Raw genomic sequence first — 18,933 nt, forward strand, 5'->3', positions numbered from 1 at the left:
TTTTATGTTTTTTTGCTTTTTTCTGCACGTTATGGGGCAATAAGTACAGGTAGCGTTTTGCTATTTCAAAACCTTTTTTTCCAAATCTGGTAATTCTTCCCCCCATGTGCCATTTCGGGTATCTTTGAAGCCGGCCAATGCAATTTACCACATCAAGTCATATATTTTTAAAAACTAGACACCACAAGGTATTTCACATGCTGGTAATTTAACCCTTTCCATGCACTAATTTTACCACCAGCCTTTGTGAAACTTTATGATAGTAAATTTTTTTGTATTTTTTTCACACACGTTGTACTTCAGGTATAAATTTATCGCTCCTGTCAAACAACACCCCAATATGTTTTCAGTAACATCTCCTGAGCGCAGTGATACCCCACATGCATGGGTTTGTTGGGTTATTTGGGAGGTAAAAGGCCGCCTTTGTGAGGTGTGTATTTTTTGGCCATTTAGACATCTGATCCTACTGCCCCCATGTCCCATTTTTGGGACACCTTTGAACCCGGCCAATTCAATTTATCCCATCCACTCATGCATTTTTTAATACGAGACACCCTATGGGCATTTGTAATGCCAATATTTTTAACTCTTTCCATGCTGGAATTTTTGTAAAGATAAAGAATTTTAGGACTTGCTTATTAATTTTTTTTTTTTTTTTTGGTGACAGTGGGGATTTTTATATGTTACCATATTATTTTTATTTTTTTTAAACATTTTTTAAAATTTTTTTTTTTAATTTTTTTTTAATTTTTTTTTTTTTTTTTTTTTTTACTAATCACTCATTAGTGAGCTGGGCTCCATTGACCTTGCATGGTTGGATGCAGTACCTGCATTCAACCTGCAGGAGGAGCTCGAGAGTTCACAAGAGGGTCTGGATAGACCCTCTATGAACTCATTTCTATTGTTGATGCCATCCTGTGAATGACGGCAACGTCATTTACAGGATGGCACTTGTGGTTGCTCCTCGGAGCAATCACAAGGTGATCGGGGTAGGGGGGTAGTGTTACTGACATGCCTCGATATCGAGGCATGTCAGTAACACCATTTATGCTTAGGAAGCGATTCAGATCGCTTCCTAAGCTGTTTTAGCCGGGCGCCGCCGCGATCTTTCATGATCGGTGCGGCGGCGGCCATTTTTCTTCCGGGGAGGGCTGCCAAGGGCTGCCCTCCCCGAATCCACGGTCAGCCTCACTTGTGAGGCTTCCGTGGATGCTGCAAAGCCGCCGATCGCGGCGAAAACGCCGCGATCGCGGCGATGCAGCTATTTAACGGCAGCCCGTACATGTACGGGCATTGTCGTTAACCCGTTGCACGGCAACCCCGTACATGTACGGGGATTGTCGTTAAGGGGTTAAAGATAAAAACAACCATTAAAAGCAGCGATGGATGGCGAGATTCCAACTTTGTATGCTTTTTCATTTTGGCATTGAATTCAAATACTCAATCAACAATTTAATACATATAAAAAAAAAAACAACCATTACGGCCATTACAAACAATACCTCTAGATCGCCCTTTGTGATGGATTCTTCCTCCACTCTGAACTGGAGATCTTCCACTCTCCTATGTAGGGAATAAATTGTTATACATTGTTATTCACAGACTACATTTGGTAATACGCTTCCTTCACAACACATGCCTGCCTTAAATAAACAGCCTCTTCACAACGATTTTCCATTCCATTTAGTAAACTGGAAAATCAGTTTAGCCACTGGGATGAGTAAAGCACATCATGATTTGCTTTACTTTCAAATATATTTAAGATCTAATGGAAACTCTTCAATAGTACTTACCTCCGGAAGGCCTGGACCAGGTCATTATAGATATGGCTGCTTTTAGTCTACAAGGAGGCACCAAGTACCAATAAAGACTATGCAGCATCTTAACATGCTCTGTGTAACTTTAATGGATTTTTCTGAGATAAGCAATTGTAACTGCTGGCAGGAACTTGTGCGATGTTCACTTGGATGCCAGCAAATATAAAAATCCACACATTTTTTAGATATTTTTTTAGTAATATTCGATATTGCTTTCATGTTTGCTACTTAATATAATAAGACAACACATTGATACAATTAATTTTTCTTGTTAATCAAATATTAAATAGCTATGTATGGACAACTATAATGAGAAAGCAAAAGGATACAGTGTCAGCAGAATGTCTTAAAACGGGTATGAGTCAAAATTCTATTATGTTTCTGTGATTCACTTACCTTTTCTCTTCTTCTAGTTGACTCAGCAGCTCAATTTTCTCCTTCTGTGTTGATTCCACCAGGGCACGAGCTCTTTGAAGGTTACTTTCTGCTTCTGTAATATACTGTCGCAAGAACAAAGGTCAGAGTTTCCAAAGATGGCGGAGCATATAGGATCATAAAATATTAGGTGTTGCATGTTAGAAATGAAGCTTGTCAAAAAATAAGAAGGACTTTCTTACTTTTATCACTGGTTTGATTTTGTTGTTTATACACTTCCTTCCAGTAATCATAGGATTACTGTTATTTATTTTTATAGACCATTTCTGATGCAAAGTTTGAAAAGCGGTCTTATAACCTTAGCAACCCACAGCACGGTCCACTCAGCAGGAATAATCAATTTGTTGTATTGGTTAAATGATCACTTTTAAAACTCTGCTCCAGAATTGCTTATTATAACTAGTTTCCACTGTGTTCTCCAATATTATACCTCCCTTTGAGGTGAATTACCAACTTGATAATATGATTTGGTTATTATTTTTAACCTACAAATGTGTCCTATAATATGCCTTAAACAAAAATGCTGTCATTCTCTATAGGAAGACACATAAACTTAACACTAAAGCAAATGTGATCGAAGCAGCTTCCTGCTCAGGGATGGTGTCTGTACCTGCTCGTGTTGGGTTTTCAAGACAGTGAGCTCTTTCTCAACTTCACAGATGTGACTTGTGGCTTTTGCCACCTCAGCTCGCTCCAGATCTCTCTCTGCCAGCAGCTGCTCGATATGTTGCTGCTTTTCCTTTAGCGCCTCTTGTAGAGCTGTTGTACCAGAGATTTTCCTTGCATACCGGGATGACGTTTCAGTGAGCTAACAGGCAAAAATGAATTAATCAGCAATAAATGATTGTCATATACATTTGGCTACCAATAAATTATATTATTATTACGACCTACATGTTTGGTAGTGTGGCTCCCTATGTCACCTATTGACATGTGAGCCAGCACAGGGACACAAACACTGGGGACTTCCAGTGTTTAAGAGGGGTTTAATAAACACAAAACATCACAAAAATAACAGAAACCTATGCTCCCTCTGAGCTTGATTCATGTCTTGAAGCCTACATAACAGGATGGGCAATTAGGTTACTTACAACCTTAAATACCCCAGCATTGCAGGTGCCCAAAAAGGGGCATTTTCTTTTGGAGCTGGGTTACAGCTGGGACTAGGGATGTGGTGGGTGGTAGATCTTTAAAAAACCTACCTGCACCTGATGCCAGATGGCAGTATGGGACCTGTGATTTAAGTCTGTGCTCAGGCATTTGATCTGCTCTACAGCTTACTGGGCTAGTCTGTAGAGATGGTTATTTTTGCCTGCAGAAATGGGACAGTGCCCAATAATCAGTAGGGTACCAATTTAAACTTGAGAGGTATGACTCATATATTGAAAGTCAGTCTCTCTGCCAGCTCAACTCTGCCTTCAATTGGATTTTCTGTTCTTCCATCAATAACTAGTTTACCACATAGGGCATTCTTTGGCCTGGAATCTCTGGAGTATCTCTACCAACCTGAACTCACAGAGTTCACCTTTTATCTGGCTGCATGGTGGGCCATCTCCATCAGGAGCGCTTTACAGCAGTCCAGCACTCGGACAACAAATGCCCTTTCCTGCCCTTTTGGTTCGGATGAAATTTGTGGGGGGGGTTTATTTGGAAACAAAATCCGTTGTCACTCACACTCACTCATTCTCTCATGGGAGGAGCCTCGGCACGCACCACAGGGACAACCTCTTCCCTGATTGGAGGTTGTTCCTATAGTACGTGCCAAGGCTCTGCCGTGCTGCAGAGGAGGTCCAGGAGGCGAGAGAAATAGAAAGGGAAAGAAAGAAGAATGAAGTCATGAAGACCACGAAGAAGGATAAGAAGCAGAGAACAAGAAGCTGAGCTGTAAAAAAGAGACAGAGAATGTAGGGAGACACTGAGAGAAAGTGTGACAGAGATGATGCGAGAGCATAACAGAGAGTGAGAGAGAAAAACAAAATTTAAATGAAAATTCTGTGCTTTCAGCTTCGTTTTCGTTTGTTTCTTTGGGGCCCTTTCTCATTTTGTACGAATTAACAAAATTGCCAGATTTTGTTAAAATTTAAAGGTGTATGACTCCGTTTGCACGAGTCTAACTTCTACATTATCTTGATAATGAGAATTCTAAATGATGATTTCACTAAAAAAGTATTGAATGATCTCTTATAGCTATCACAACAACCAATGCAATATCCCTACTGACTTACATTTAAAACGTCATTGTATCTTGGTGCAAGCTAAATAATATATTTGCATTATGTAAATTAATTTTGTATGATCGTATTTCAGTGCAAAGTTAATGATGTTACTTTCCATGAAACCAGTCTCATGTATATTGACCATAAATGGTAGCTTTTAAACCTAATTTATTGGAAGCAGGATTTCGCAATTTCCATTAATGAAATGGCAAGGATAATACATAAAAACAATTATTAAAAAAGAAAAACCTATAATGCAATATTTTTCCAGGTTCCAGGGTGCAAACTGAAACTCACTTATCCACATATTTTGTGGGTACTATAAACATGTATAAGTAGTAGGTAGAAACTTTTGAGAACAGGACAGATTACTTACTAGGCCACTTCTGCTGGGTCTGCCACCTACTGATGATGCCACCGAGCTTACAGAACTGATGGAAGAGCTGCTAGGGCTATGTGTCAGTGCCGACACACCCATTGCCATCCTCTTGCTTTTCTTGGCCTTGGCAGGACTTGTTGATGGGAACCCAATACGGATCACCTTGTGAATAGGAGCAAAAAGGCCAAATTTTGGTGGACATTGAAAGTACCTGGAAAATGTAAAAGTAAAGTCATCATTGCTATACATTCACTTGCAGAGAGAAACAGAGAAAAACATTATAGCTACCATTGCATTCACCATTACAGTTACTTCATTTTAAAGTTTTGGATGGCTTTCCCTCTCAACCACCACCACTTTGGCAATTCTATGATATGGTGTAGTTTGGGCTAGAAAAATCAACATACCAATGGCTAATATGCAGCTGCCTTGAAAACAGCCACAATAGCTACCGAAGTTCCATACAATGCTAGCTAATAGTAGTCAATACTCTTTGGCTTTATTAAGATGCTTTTTACATTTGAGCATACTGCCAAGCAGAGCCGCTCCACACGTAGAAGGCTCATAAGGTCTGTGGATATAGAATCCTAGATTCTGGAAGGATGGTTCCCTCAGGAGATGACTGATAACTTGTAAGGAACTCTACAAATTAGGCATGCGGCATCTCAAGCTGAGCTGAGACTGTAACAACCTGACAGTATTGCATTTTCAATTAACTCTGCAATACTCTCACCATATTATCCACTATAAAATATTGTCTAGACAGTAAGCACGCTACAAAACTATTCCATCAAATTATACACAGCTGCTGTCATAGAGGCGTACTATAACCAAAACTAACCAAGTCCCAGAGTCCTATATGAAATAGCAATGTCTATTTGAAGGCTATAGCTCCCATTATCTTTAAAGTTAAATATATAGTAAGCATAAGTGTACTCCATGTTTACACTTCATTCCCTTTGGATATTTGCCAACAACTGATGACATCTTCAGTCAAGTAAAAAAGATCAAACATCATAAATGCTTTAATTCTTATATAATAGTGAGTTGTGTGTTCTCTGGTATCCTCCTCTGAGCTTTTAGTTGAATTTTCATTATATATTAACAAAACTAGTGACGACTCAGAATAGCGGATGACTACTCATAATAGAGCATGTGATCTGCCAGTGGGAAGTATTTCAAATACATTTAGTACCTTAGTGCAACTCTATATATACGGTATGTTTACGGAAAATAAAGTTCCAGTGAGTACAGGCTGTATATCAAAGACTGCCAAAAGACATAAACAAGCTGTTTTAGGATACCCACCCATTACAACATATGCAGTGTTTCTCCACGAAGGAATCTTTTCCACTTAAAGCAAATAGTATTATTCTGTCACCATGTAATGTCCATCTGCATGGAAAATGTCACGCCACTGAATACAAAATTACCCATGAACTTCTTTGTGTTGGGCTTCTCTGATCTTAAAACACGCATCTCGACCATCAGCTTAATATTTTTTTCTCAAAGTACATCTCGTCTGTATTGGCTGTTTCCCAAATGCAATGAGAAGGCTGTCCAAAAGGTTTTGGAGTGTGGGAATTTGTGTCCATTTAACCAAAAGAGCATTTAGCATTGATGTTGGACAAGAAGTCCTGGCTCACAATCGGTGTTCAAATTCACCCCAAAGATGTTCAATGGGGTTAATTGACTAAGTTTGTGAATCCATGAAAGGGGCACAGTCATGCTGGAACAAGAAAAGGCCATCCCCAAACTGGTGCCACAAAGTTGAAAGCATACAATTGTCTTAAATGTCTTTGTATGGTATAGCATGAACATTACCCTTAACTGGGTCTAGGAAATTCATTTTGCGCTACTCTATTCTGCTACACTACAGGTCATTATCAGACTAAGTGCAATCATGTCTGGCAGCGCAACCTCCTACAATAACCTCTTCTTCTTCTTCATCAGGGCAATTTCTCTTTTATGTGTAACCAAAAAACACTTCTAACTACAATTTCAGCCTGAAAAGGCAGCTTTATCAATATAGTTCCATAATAACTCAGAATGGGGAAGAAAGGGTATTTAAGTGACTTTGAACGTGGCATGGTTGTTGGTGCCAGACAGGCTGGTCTGGGTATTTCAGAAACTCCTGATCTACTGGGATTTACAAGCACAACCATCTCTAGTGTTCACAGAGAATGGTCCAGAAAAGAGAAAATATCCAGTGAGCAGCAGTTGTGTGGACGAGAATGCCTTGTTGATGTCAGAGGTCAGAGGAGAATGGGCAGACAGGTTCGAGATGACAGAAAGGCAACAGTAACTCAAATAACCACTCGTTACAACCAAGGTATGCAGAATACCATCTCTGAATGCACAACACGTCGAACCTTGAAGCAGATGAGCCACAGCAGCAGAAGACCACACCAGGTGTCATTCCTGTCGGCTAAGAACAGGAAACTGAGGCTACAATTCACACAGGCTCACCAAAATTGGACAATGGAAGAGTGGAAGAACGTTGCCTGGTCTGATGAGTCTCGATTCCAGCTGCGACATTCAGATGGCAGGGTCAAATTTTTGATGTAAAAAACATGAAAGCTTTGGCCCAAACCACTCAATTAAAGTCTCTTTTGATATACAGCCTGGTATTTACTTCGGTTGTTGCACTTAACCGCTTAAGGGAGAAGACAGCCTGACCTATTTTTTTTTAATTCAAAGGATGTTTATTTACTTTTCCTCTGTATTGTTCCCTGGTATATTCATTCCTTATTACTTAGATATGTTCCTGGCTTGGATTTGTACTTCTTCTTAATTAAGCCAACGCATTTATGCAAGTAGATTTTTAAAATCTAGACCCATTTTGCAGTGTATGCTTGCTTAACAATTATAAATGCATTAATAGAAATTATATTATGTTTAGTTTTTGACCAGACAACATACCTGTGCAAACAAGTGTACGTGTGATATGTGAAAAACCTGGTGAGAATGATTTACTATGTTCCCGGCATACCTGGTTCCTGCCACTGCACCGTCGTTCTTGCCCAAAGGCTCATCTAACTCAACTCCACACCATTCACCCTTTGCAAAATCCGTCTCTCCCACGTAGCGAACCACTCCGGTCTTTGTACCACCAACCTGCAAGCCATGATTAAGGGAAATTAACAGCTTTAATACCATTGAATATTAAATAAAATTGGCATTATAATAATGAGAGAGTTGGATAAATCAGACACAAAACACATATTTTTTGCCTTCCTCTGGATCAACACAGTAGGGACACAATAGGTATATAGGTTGAACTTGATGGACTTTGGTCTTTTTTCAACCTTATGAACTATGTTACTATGTTACTATATAGAAAGTAGCTAATTCAAGTGAAACGTGTTCTTAAAATTTATGAATCCCATTATTTTTAACTACATATGCTGTGACTAAATTAAGAAACTAAGATGTTCATTAAAATACCTTGTACGCAGCCATTTAGTTTATTATTAATAACACACAGTAAACTTTACCAAAAGCAGTGTGTAGTAGTATGTAGAGAATCATGTTGGTTTTATTTGTCATTTTATTGTACGTGACAAAGGAAATATATACTGAAACTTTCAGAATACAACAAAGTCAATTCTTGTGTATAAAACACACATTACAGTCAGTCACAAAAAACCCTTAAAAAAGGTATCAAATTGTGAATTTAAACTTCCAACCAGGTGCCTTTCTGTGTCAAATGTGATTTACTAAACAATGATGTATGATGCAAAGCGCTAAACAATTTGTTTTTTCATTTACACATACAGTGCATGTTCTAAACACTTTCAGAGCATTTTTCCAAACAACAACAAACCAAATAATCACGTGGACCTTGTAATGAGTTACATATTCATGCTTACCCCTTACCAACTTTCATCAGTCTTGTGGACCTGTACATCCACCTTGCCAGTTACATTGTCAATGTATAGCTTAACTATATATCTTTTCCACTAAAGCCAAAGAGGGACACTTTCGATTTAGCGGGTATGGTCTGAAGCATGGCTGTTGGCTTGGGTCCAAAAGAGGGACATTTGGGATATGTATATATGAAGGAAACACTGAAGGAGCTTAAACAATACATTTCCGTTCCTTTTGCTAATTATAGTAAGAAGGTTGGAGAAGAATTGTAATTACCTACTCAGAATTTTAGATAAACTTTAAGATTTTGGTTGACTCTTAGGTAGAACTACAAATACTTTAGCAGGCTGGAGACAAAGGCATTATAATTGCTGTCTGTACTATTATCACACCAACACAAAAGCACAGTAACGTCTTGCAGAGATTATGCGCACAGATTGACAGTCTCCGCTTTGTACAGTTTCAAAGTTAAGAAGTGACAGAATCTGCTAACAGTTTAATTCTCAATACCTTTTTGATGTGGCTAATGAGGCCATAGTGTTAGGATGATTTGCTCTCAGCTAAGAGTAAGAGGATACCGCATTAAAATTAAATAAATGTGGATGCCTTGCCGCACATTGTTCAGCTTGATCGTTTAAAAAAGGACTGTCCTTACAGCTAAGAGGAAACAAAGACAATGTGCTTGTAACACATGCTGAAATTGCTAATTCCTTGTATTTCTATCATTAAAATGAGCGCATAAAGGTAATAATGATTAATCTGTTCAGTGTAAGTCTAGATCTTTTCCCATTTTTCTCATGACATTATTGACAGAGATGGCTTCATAGCATGGCTTCAGTGTGTCCCCAAGCAGGGCCGGCCCGACAATGGAGCCGAGTGGGGCAACCGCTCCAGGCGGCACTTTTGAAGGGGCGGCACTTTGCCGCCCCAAGCCCTTTTTTTTAAATTTTTTTAAAGCGAAAGAGAGAGAAAGGGGTGCCGAGTGGTCAGTACCCGCTCGGCGCCCCTCTCTCTCTCTCTCTCTTCCGCAGCGAGTCTCCCTGTTCGGTCTCGGTGCCGGCTTGTAATGCTGAGTGCCGGAAGATTTCCAGTGCTCAGCATTACAAGCCGGCACCGAGAACGAACAGGGAGACTCGCCGCAGGACTGCTGAAAGGTAAGTAAAAGGGAAGGGGGGGGGTGGAGGAACGGAGAGAGAGGAAGGGTATATAAGGGGGGGGGCGCGTCATTTTAAAATTCGCCCCAGGCGGCATTTTGCCTTGGGCCGGCCCTGTCCCCAAGTCTTATTTTATATATTGACAAATGTGTTACACACATAAATGCCACGTTCAGGGCCAGACTGGGGATGACCTAGCGGCCTTGGCACTTTAGGGCACACATTTTTCTACAAAGACCGTGAGCAGCCGCACGTATCCTTCCATTCCCCACACACCACAGGACCAGGTATGCTGCTGGAGCAGTACCATAGTTAAGAATGTAGTCCTACCAGCCACAGGCCCAGGTACAGCAACATTTCCACATTCAATTATTCTTTCCCAATCCTAATGTATCATCATACAAATAGAGCTATAATTTGTTAAAGAATACCGCAGACTGAAAAGACCCCCTCCCTCCAAAGCACTAGTTATAAACTGTTCAATGTTTGAAAAAAATACCCCCTTACATTCAAAATGACCAAAGAAAGACACTTGCTTTAGGGGGTATGGTTAGAGGAAGAGGGAACAAATCTTTACTAATGCTATTTATGTGATTGTGACCTATTGAATAATATAAATACTGGATCTGATTTACAATTTAGTTTGTGAACACATTTCTTTACACGTTGTTGTAACTTTAAGGGTTGTAGAACAATGTGATACACTCATATCCATCAAATATTCTGAGCTCCTAGGAAAGAGAGACATCAAGGATAGGATGAGAGACAAAGGGATTTGTGAGCCAAATAGTAACTGTGAACCTAAAAAAGAACACTAAGAATTTGGCCTATATTAGCTATAGGCTAATAACGGAAAACCAGCACATATTACGCTTTAAATGTGCTTTATGAATGATTACTGGTACTATTATTACCAGAAAAGTCAAATCTGGATGTCCAAAGAGCAGATAGAAAGGTAAGAAAGGTATCATGATATTTTGTATGCGTTTTATTCAAGTAAAACAATCCCAATCTGAGGCATATCATTTATTGTTTGCATTTTGTACCACATAGGCACAATTTAAGATAACCATTATATTTTTTAATGTAAAATAAATATAATGGTAGTTAAAGTGAGGGGCAATGGTGCTACAGTAGATACACCAATATCTTGGTTCAAAAGATAAGTGAAACAAAAGACTCTTAAGGCTTACCCAGGCCCATTTAAAGAGACCTGACCGAACACCCTATATCCATAGAGGTTTTAAGAAATATCTTGTATATATGTTACCTAGATGCTAACTTATGAATACCCATGTCTTTGGCCTCTTGCCTTTGTGGGTGCCTGTGAGTACCTAATCTAAAATTCTTGTATCTTAAATTCTTCTGTTTTAAAAATATGGTTCTTATTCTAAGGACCACCTTGTAAAGGTCCATGGATCAAAATTTAAGAATGACTACAGTATAACATTATTAGAATATCAGTAGCAGAATCGGCTCTTCAAGCCAATGCTTTTGAATAAAATACAGGTGTCTGTAAATGTACATTACTCCAGGAGGCTTAGGTCAATGTGTCATTGTTTAAATCATATGCAAATATCTGATTTCAATAAAAGCCTACCAGGTACTTATGCATAATATTCCTCAATGAAATCATATTGACACTATGGAACATACATTCATTCATGACATATTTCTGGAAATCTTGACTCACCAAAACACGATCTCCAATCCGTAAATCTTTGTCACCTTTTTTAACTGACCCACTGTCTGAAAGATTTGATCCCGATTCATTTCCTGTTTTGATGGTGTTGTTCAGCACACTTTCTCGGAGTGGAACGATGCGTGTAGTTAGAGGTGGGGTGGCAGTTCCAGAATGCAGGGACAAGTTTTGTGTAGTCAATGATTCCACAGAATGAGAATCACTTCCTGCACCATCTGCCACAGGCTGGCGAGTCAACTTGGATGGACGAGTAAAAATCCCCTGTAATGGTTGACATTCAAAATAGCGAACTCCACCAACTGATCCATCATTCTTTCCTACTGGGTCATCCAGAACAACTCCTGCCCACTGTCCTGGGGCAAATTGGGTTTCTCCCAAGTATTGTACCACTCCAGACTTTACTCCATTGACCCATACACGTTCACCAACCACAAAGTCTCCCAAGAACTCATCTCCAACCTCAGTGATCTTTGAACTTGATTTTTCTGCACCAACTGAAGAGGTAGATCCCTGTTTATGCAATGGAGAACCTGTGTGCAAGAAGCAAGGCAATATTAACAAACAAACACTTATAGACATGCTTATCAATCCTGTAGCCTTTATGTGGAAGTTACAATTATCCTGTGATAATAAGGGTTTAAGTTAAACTATGGTGCCAGACAGGTTTTTTTTGGAAATCAGAAGGATACATTGATTAAGGTAAAATAAATAGTTTTCATGTCTCATATATATCCACCAACAGCTTTTTACTTTCTGATGTATGTTTTACCTAAATTAATTTGTCTTGTTAAAACACTGCAGCATACTGCCCATACCTCCATCAGTTTTTACCACCACCTTTGGCTGTGCACTGGTAAGTAAGAGGTGTGTTTGTTCAAATGCATCTTATGCAAACCACAGGGGTAGAGTTCAGAAAAAGAGAGCAAATGTATAGGGGCAACTCTGATGTATCACTCCATGCATTTGCAAGGGGTAAAAAAACCCGTTAATTTAAAGTGGACACTCAGTTGTCATATGTATTAAACTGCATATAATAGTTGCCGTGTCCTTGTAAAGGGACGCTCCAGCCATCATATGCACTTTAGACTTTTGTGGTGTTCTTCTTGCAAATGCATAGGGGGATTCCACAGAATCTCTCATTTGCATTTGCCCCTTTGCCCGCCCTCTAGCTACACTATATAACCAAATGTATGTGGACTGTTGGATACACAAGTGACCCTACAGGGCCCATATGTCATTGCCAGTGTTTGATTACTCCTTTATGACTTTAGGACTTAGTGTTGTGTCCTGTAAAACATGAACACACTACCACAAGGATTTAATAGGACATCCTGAGCTTTTGCATTCTATGACAGCCTAGCTCCTTCCCATAATAAGTGTTTAGGTGGTGTGAATGCTGGCGCCTGCATTAGACACTCTGCACACTCTGCACAGACCCTGCTGGGGTCTCTGGTAACCCACTGACAGCTGATCACACATACTGTTATCAGGAATGCAGAACCGAGTTTCTGCATCACTGTGTTCTAGAGTGAGATTTTAGTGAGTTGGGGACAAACTGAGTCTCTCAAGTGAATACCTGTGAGAATGGGAACATGTGGTCCTCTCGCCTTATGGCTGAGGGGGCAATGATTTGAAATGTCTGGACACCCAGCATGGTGGTGTCTCATGAATGGTGCTGTCAGGGTCCACTCTCTGCTGCCTGAACCATGGCTGAATTATACTCCAGGCTAATACATCTGCTACCACTAGTGGCCTCTGTCCTCCCTCTGGAGTGATCTGAACCTGATTATCAGGTACAGCTGCGCCTCATGAATTGAGGGAAGCCCTGCCTTTAAAAGACCTGCCCTGCCCTTCAGTCAGGGCCTTGGCATTGACGTAAGGACTGCTTTGCTCTGAGCCGCTACCTGAACCCGTGCCCGTGCCTGTGCCTGAACCCGTGCCTGTGCCTGAAACCGTGCCTGTTCCCGAACCCGTGCCTGAGCCGTTCCCGTCCGCCCTGCCAGTGGGCCTCCGTTCCCGTCCGCTTTGCCAGTGGGCCTCCGTTCCCGTCCGCTTTGCCAGTGGGCCTCCGTTCCCGTCCGCTTTGCCAGTGGGCCTCCGTTCCCGTACCTGACCCTGCCAGTGGGCCTCCGTTCCCGTCCGCCCTGCCAGTGGGCCTCCGTTCCCGTCCGCCCTGCCAGTGGGCCTCCGTTCCCGTCCGCCCTGCCAGTGGGCCTCCGTTCCCGTCCGCCCTGCCAGTGGGCCTCCGTTCCCATCCGCCCTGCCAGTGGGCCTCCGTTCCCATCCGCCCTGCCAGTGGGCCTTGCCTGTGCCTGAACCTGTACCTGGACCCGTACCTGAACCTGCCTGTGGGCTTACCTGCCAGTGGGCCCGCACCCGAGCCTGGACCCGTACCTGAACCTGCCTGTGGGCTTACCTGCCAGTGGGCCCGCACCCGAGCCTGGACCCGTACCTGAACTTGCCTGTGGGCTTACCTGCCAGTGGGCCCGCACCCGAGCCTGGACCCGTACCTGAACCTGCCTGTGGGCTTACCTGCCAGTGGGCCCGCACCCGAGCCTGGACCCGTACCTGAACTTGCCTGTGGGCTTACCTGCCAGTGGGCCCGCACCCGAGCCTGTACCTGCACCCGAGCCTGTACCTGCACCCGAGCCTGTACCTGCCTCAGCTCCTGTCTCTCTGCCCCAGCTCCCGAGCCTGTACCTGCCTCAGCTCCTGTCTCTCTTCCCCAGCTCCCGAGCCTGTACCTGCCTCAGCTCCTGTCTCTCGTCCTATCCAGTTCTGCTACTCTGTCTGTACCTATCTCAGTGTCACCATGCATAAAGGGGTACAGACAGAGTTCCCCGTATCCCCTGCACATGGACTCCTACCCGACCTGCTCGCCCGGGTCCTGACAGGTGCTCATAAGTGCACTGAATCACACTGTTGGACCCTTTTTGCACTTAAAAAAATCCTTACTATATTAGCCTATGGCCATAATGCCAGACATGGGCCTGGGATCGATTCAGCTTTTTTCCGTGCGGTTTGCACATTGCACCTTTTTGTTTTTGTGCACTTTTTGATTGGATTTATTTGACATAGTTTTATTCACTGGGCTCCTTACTACTCAATGTTTTGGTGGAGTTAGGCAGGTTCCCCTCTATAGGGGGGGGGCAAGAAGATCTTGAACTTCCTCTACCCTTAGTTATGGAGGAAAGAATGGGATGCACATCTCCATTGGGACAGTTCAGTTACATAGAGGTAGATTGGGGACCCCATCTCCTTGGTCCCCTTTCTTGTCACTTTGGTGTACCGGCAAGAAAACAAAATGCTTTCTGGCGGTTTGATATTTGTGATTATAGCTTTCCAGAGGCACTGCATGATTGCAAATGATTTGTAGCTTGTTGAACAAGTGAGAAATCAGGTCCATTTTGGACTCAAGAAAAAGTGTGCTCTTTGTGCAGCAGAATTGGAAGTTGCTTCAATATGGGAGTTTTGCCTTTTTCTTTATCAACAACAGGATTGACCTAGACAGGCTTGTGTCTTTTTTTCAACCTAAATTACTATGTTACAAGTGCACATGGATCAAGTTATAGTCACCCACTATTTATGGTAGCATTGCACATTAGTGGGTATTTTTTGTGTTTTGTTTTTCATTTTGCTGTGTTTCTGTATTCTTGGTTTTTATGTCTGGAAATGGAGCTTTCAGTGGCTTCTAAGAGTTCTTTGTTCTCTTCGCCTTGTAGCTTGCATTGCATGCTATAATCATGGCTGTCATGGTACAAGGCTGGTGCTTACTGGTACAGGAAGTGCTTTGTTCCCACATAAAAGAAAATACACATTTGCATTAAAATGAGTCTGCAATAAATTAGAATACTTTATTTTAGGTGTCTGGTGAACAATAAGGATGAAAGAAAAAATAAGCACACACCTAAAATCTAAAATGAGGAGGAGAACAAAACTGATTCCAACCAGAAAGTTTCCATGGCAACTAAGAAAAGCAGACGGTTTTACTGCTTGTGATGTCAAGAAACATCTTATATTTAGTTAATTTAGTTAAGCATCTCATAATCTTACCTCTGGCACCCATCCCCCAGCCATCGCTTTGTTTTATAGACATATAGAAGCAGAAATGTTATTGGCTTTGTATATTCAGTTCCCTCATTTTGGGTGTGTAATGCATCATCCATAAAAAAGGAAGATGTACTGCCTGCCAAAATACCGTTTGTAACACTTGTACAGCTTAAATAAGTTTCTTTCCTGCATATTTTATGTTCACATATAATTTGAATTACACTGCTTGCCCTATAAGATTTATTCACTAAACGGAGAGTTTCAATGCCTCGCTTCACTTTTCATTATGATGGGGCGACATGCGGGCAGGCTTCTCCAGCAAGAAGAGCGGAACTGGCCATGAATAACGTATAAATGAATGGGTAATACGTGGCCAACCAAGCTCTTCCTGCAGGAGAAGCTCACTAGGGTTGACCTTCATAAGGTAAAGTGAAGTCAAGAAGTTCACATGACAACTCTCCTGCAAAGGCACCCATTAGTGAATAAACTCCAAAGTGTTAATCTTATATTTTACATGGTATAAAAACACAAGTTACTCAACAAGTAAGGCAGGGACAAGTAAATAACACTTAATGGTGAAGGGAAAGTTGCAATCGTGTGATAGCTGTGGGGGGTAATTTTATAGTAGATGCTTTAAGGCATAAAGGTGGTTACTAAATACATTTTCGGTTCCCTGTGATACTTAAAAAAAACATACCGTATTTTGTATATGTTACTTAACAGGGTTCTAGCACTATAGTCATATTGTCATGAAGTTCATTCCCATTCTGTCAATGTAAGCATTTTATTTGTTGATTAAGATCTTTTAACAGATGAAGACAAACTAAAACTGTGGAAAATGAACAAGCACTTTCATGAAATAATGGATGGTTTTTTCCCTAGATGACTGATTTTAGGCAAAATGGATTGTTTAACCTGCAGGAATGCCTTTTGGTAGTTGAAACTCAATCAAACAAAGCACACTTTGCAGTTGGAGCAGATTGTGATCCCAAAGTAGGTTTCAGCAGTAATAGCATTTCTGGCTGTGACTAGTTTTTACTTAAACTACTTCATTATCACCCCCCCCCCAAAAAAAAGGCTGCCAGAATCAAAATACTGTAAGAACATAAAGTGTAAAATGACCAGAGGTCATAGAATCTTACTGCAGTCTCATGATGATCATACCCATTAGTTTCTTTATTCACTTGGCTTGCTAGTATCCCCACTGTGCCTGGATAAATATTTTATACACACAGCAAGTGTATTATACTTGTTTTATATGGACCATTTTTGGACCGCATCCTTTGACTCGTTATAAAGATAATCTCAGAGTACTTTTATATTGTGGAACTGGACAAAAACCAATGTGGGGGCACAATTGGGCAATCTGCACTAGGACAGTGTTGGCATTAAGCTGCACCATTAGACAAAGGGAAAACTATGCCCTGTAACAAAGCCAAATCCTGACTCAGCTTTCATTTTGTTTGACCCTGCAATGCAAAAAAATGAAATGCTGGTGTCAGCAATAGCTCAATCTTTTTACAAATGATGACAGGGGTAAATTATATTTAACTGTATTGATTCATTTCACCATACTTTTAAGAACAAAATATTTATAAAACAATATAACCCCATACCTTGGAGTTAGGGAGAAGTCTCTCTAAAGCCACAAATCCCTGTGTTCTTGTTAAGTCAGAGAGTCTGGTTCAAGTCTGCTTTTAGTCACCACATCCATATAATGACTTAAGGGTCAAGAATGCCTTACCTTCCTTGGAACTGGTGCTGCCAGTAACACTTGCCCCTGCAGAAGATCTGCCCACAGGACTGGAGTGCTTAGCTCCCCTCCCAGGGATTTTAAGTCCACTTGGTTTCAACATTGTTGCAGAAATATATTCAAGCAGCCAGCGGTTTTTCTTCTGTATCAGGATACACGTTAATGTTTAAATGTCAGGCATCTCTGCACTGGATGTCATCTTCCATATTCAGGAACCTAAATAAACAAAGGACAATATTAGGTTCTAGATCACACATAAAGTGCATTTTCAGGTTTCACTCTGGATAAAAGTACTAAAAGGTATATTTTTATGCACAATTAACATCCAACTCCCCATTTATTATGTACTAAATTAGATACATTTATAGAATGTACAGTCATTTTTCAAAATGTTTCTTATAAATAATTGAATCTCACCATCATCATAAGTTAAGTTTAATGATCGCTTGCACAGTGAAATTTCTATAAAAGAGCTTTTGTAATGATTTAACCTGAAGGCAACAGTAGCCTCGGCTGTCCACATGTTACACTGTAAACTGGATTAGCTGTGATAAAATGTTTCAACAGATGTCTGGGTTTAGTGAGCATTTGGGAATTCTATAATGGCTAAATTTACAAAATACACTGTATCAGCATAAACTTCATTCTAATAAATAAACTATTCTTCATTTCTGCAGACACGTCACAACTAATTACTCCGTAACAAAATGTGTGAGAATGGTATCCATGGCAGCAAAGGACAGAGAAGAATAATTAACTTATTAACTAGTATATAGTTAATTGTGTTGGTGATGCATACAAAACTTTGAGCTGTGTAGTGTCATAGCACTTCATCAGATGAGTGTCTGGAAACCATCTTTGTTGTTGGTTTGGTGTTATAAGGTCTGGTAACAGTACTACTAGTCCAGAATTTTTTCTAGGCACCCGCTTTTTACAGAACAGTAAAACAGATGTCAATAACTGCCAGAACAGCTTCCTTCTTTTCAGATCTTTTCAGATTCCCTCTTTATAACCAGGCGCTGTAGCAAAGAAGGCGTTTAAAATTTAGAGGCCTTCAACCTCCATGATCTACTTTGATAAACAAACCTTCCTGTTGCTACTCGCTAGCTCACATAGTGCACAGTGTGCCGACGATTTGTGCCGAAAATTGGATCACTAAACACATTATCCAATTATAACTGCTACCTAGCAAGCACCCTCACGCACATTTAAACAGGCATAATATCTCTATTATATGCATAGTGAATATTTCTGGTGCTTTTATTACAAGGATATTCCATATGCCTCGGGGATTAATGTTTTATAAATCCTACTTATTTCTGGAATTATTAATACTTACTAAAACAGAAGTTATGGAAAATGTACTAGATTATATGCTTTTAAATACGACTTCTAGTATTCTACCCCTGGTTTCTACACTCTTAGTTTGGTACCTAAGCCCTCTTCACTGCATCTGTTTCCTGCAATACATAAAAAGGGTAACTGAAGTCCAGGCTAATTCCAATGGTGTGATCTAATTCCAGACAGAAAATATTGTATTATAGAAGCAATATCTGT

At 40.7% G+C, this 18,933-nt stretch overlaps 1 protein-coding gene across 1 annotated transcript in view; it reads right to left on the reverse strand.

Annotated features, from left to right (window-relative positions):
- The window catches only part of LOC128472949 (CAP-Gly domain-containing linker protein 2-like), a 45,176-nt gene that overhangs the window by 14,071 nt on the left and 12,172 nt on the right, over positions 1-18,933 (reverse strand). Inside the window, exons 2-8 of the mRNA XM_053454932.1 lie at positions 17,368-17,592; positions 11,565-12,103; positions 7,840-7,964; positions 4,845-5,058; positions 2,863-3,060; positions 2,214-2,317; positions 1,503-1,563 (exon numbers count right to left, since the gene is read on the reverse strand). Coding sequence (XP_053310907.1) covers positions 1,503-1,563; positions 2,214-2,317; positions 2,863-3,060; positions 4,845-5,058; positions 7,840-7,964; positions 11,565-12,103; positions 17,368-17,479 — 1,353 coding nt within the window. The 5' untranslated portion in view covers positions 17,480-17,592. The remainder of the gene's footprint in view (positions 1-1,502; positions 1,564-2,213; positions 2,318-2,862; positions 3,061-4,844; positions 5,059-7,839; positions 7,965-11,564; positions 12,104-17,367; positions 17,593-18,933) is intronic.

This window comes from Spea bombifrons, chromosome 2 (genome assembly GCF_027358695.1).
Source record: "Spea bombifrons isolate aSpeBom1 chromosome 2, aSpeBom1.2.pri, whole genome shotgun sequence".
In the NCBI taxonomy this organism is placed as follows: Eukaryota; Metazoa; Chordata; class Amphibia; order Anura; family Pelobatidae; genus Spea; species Spea bombifrons.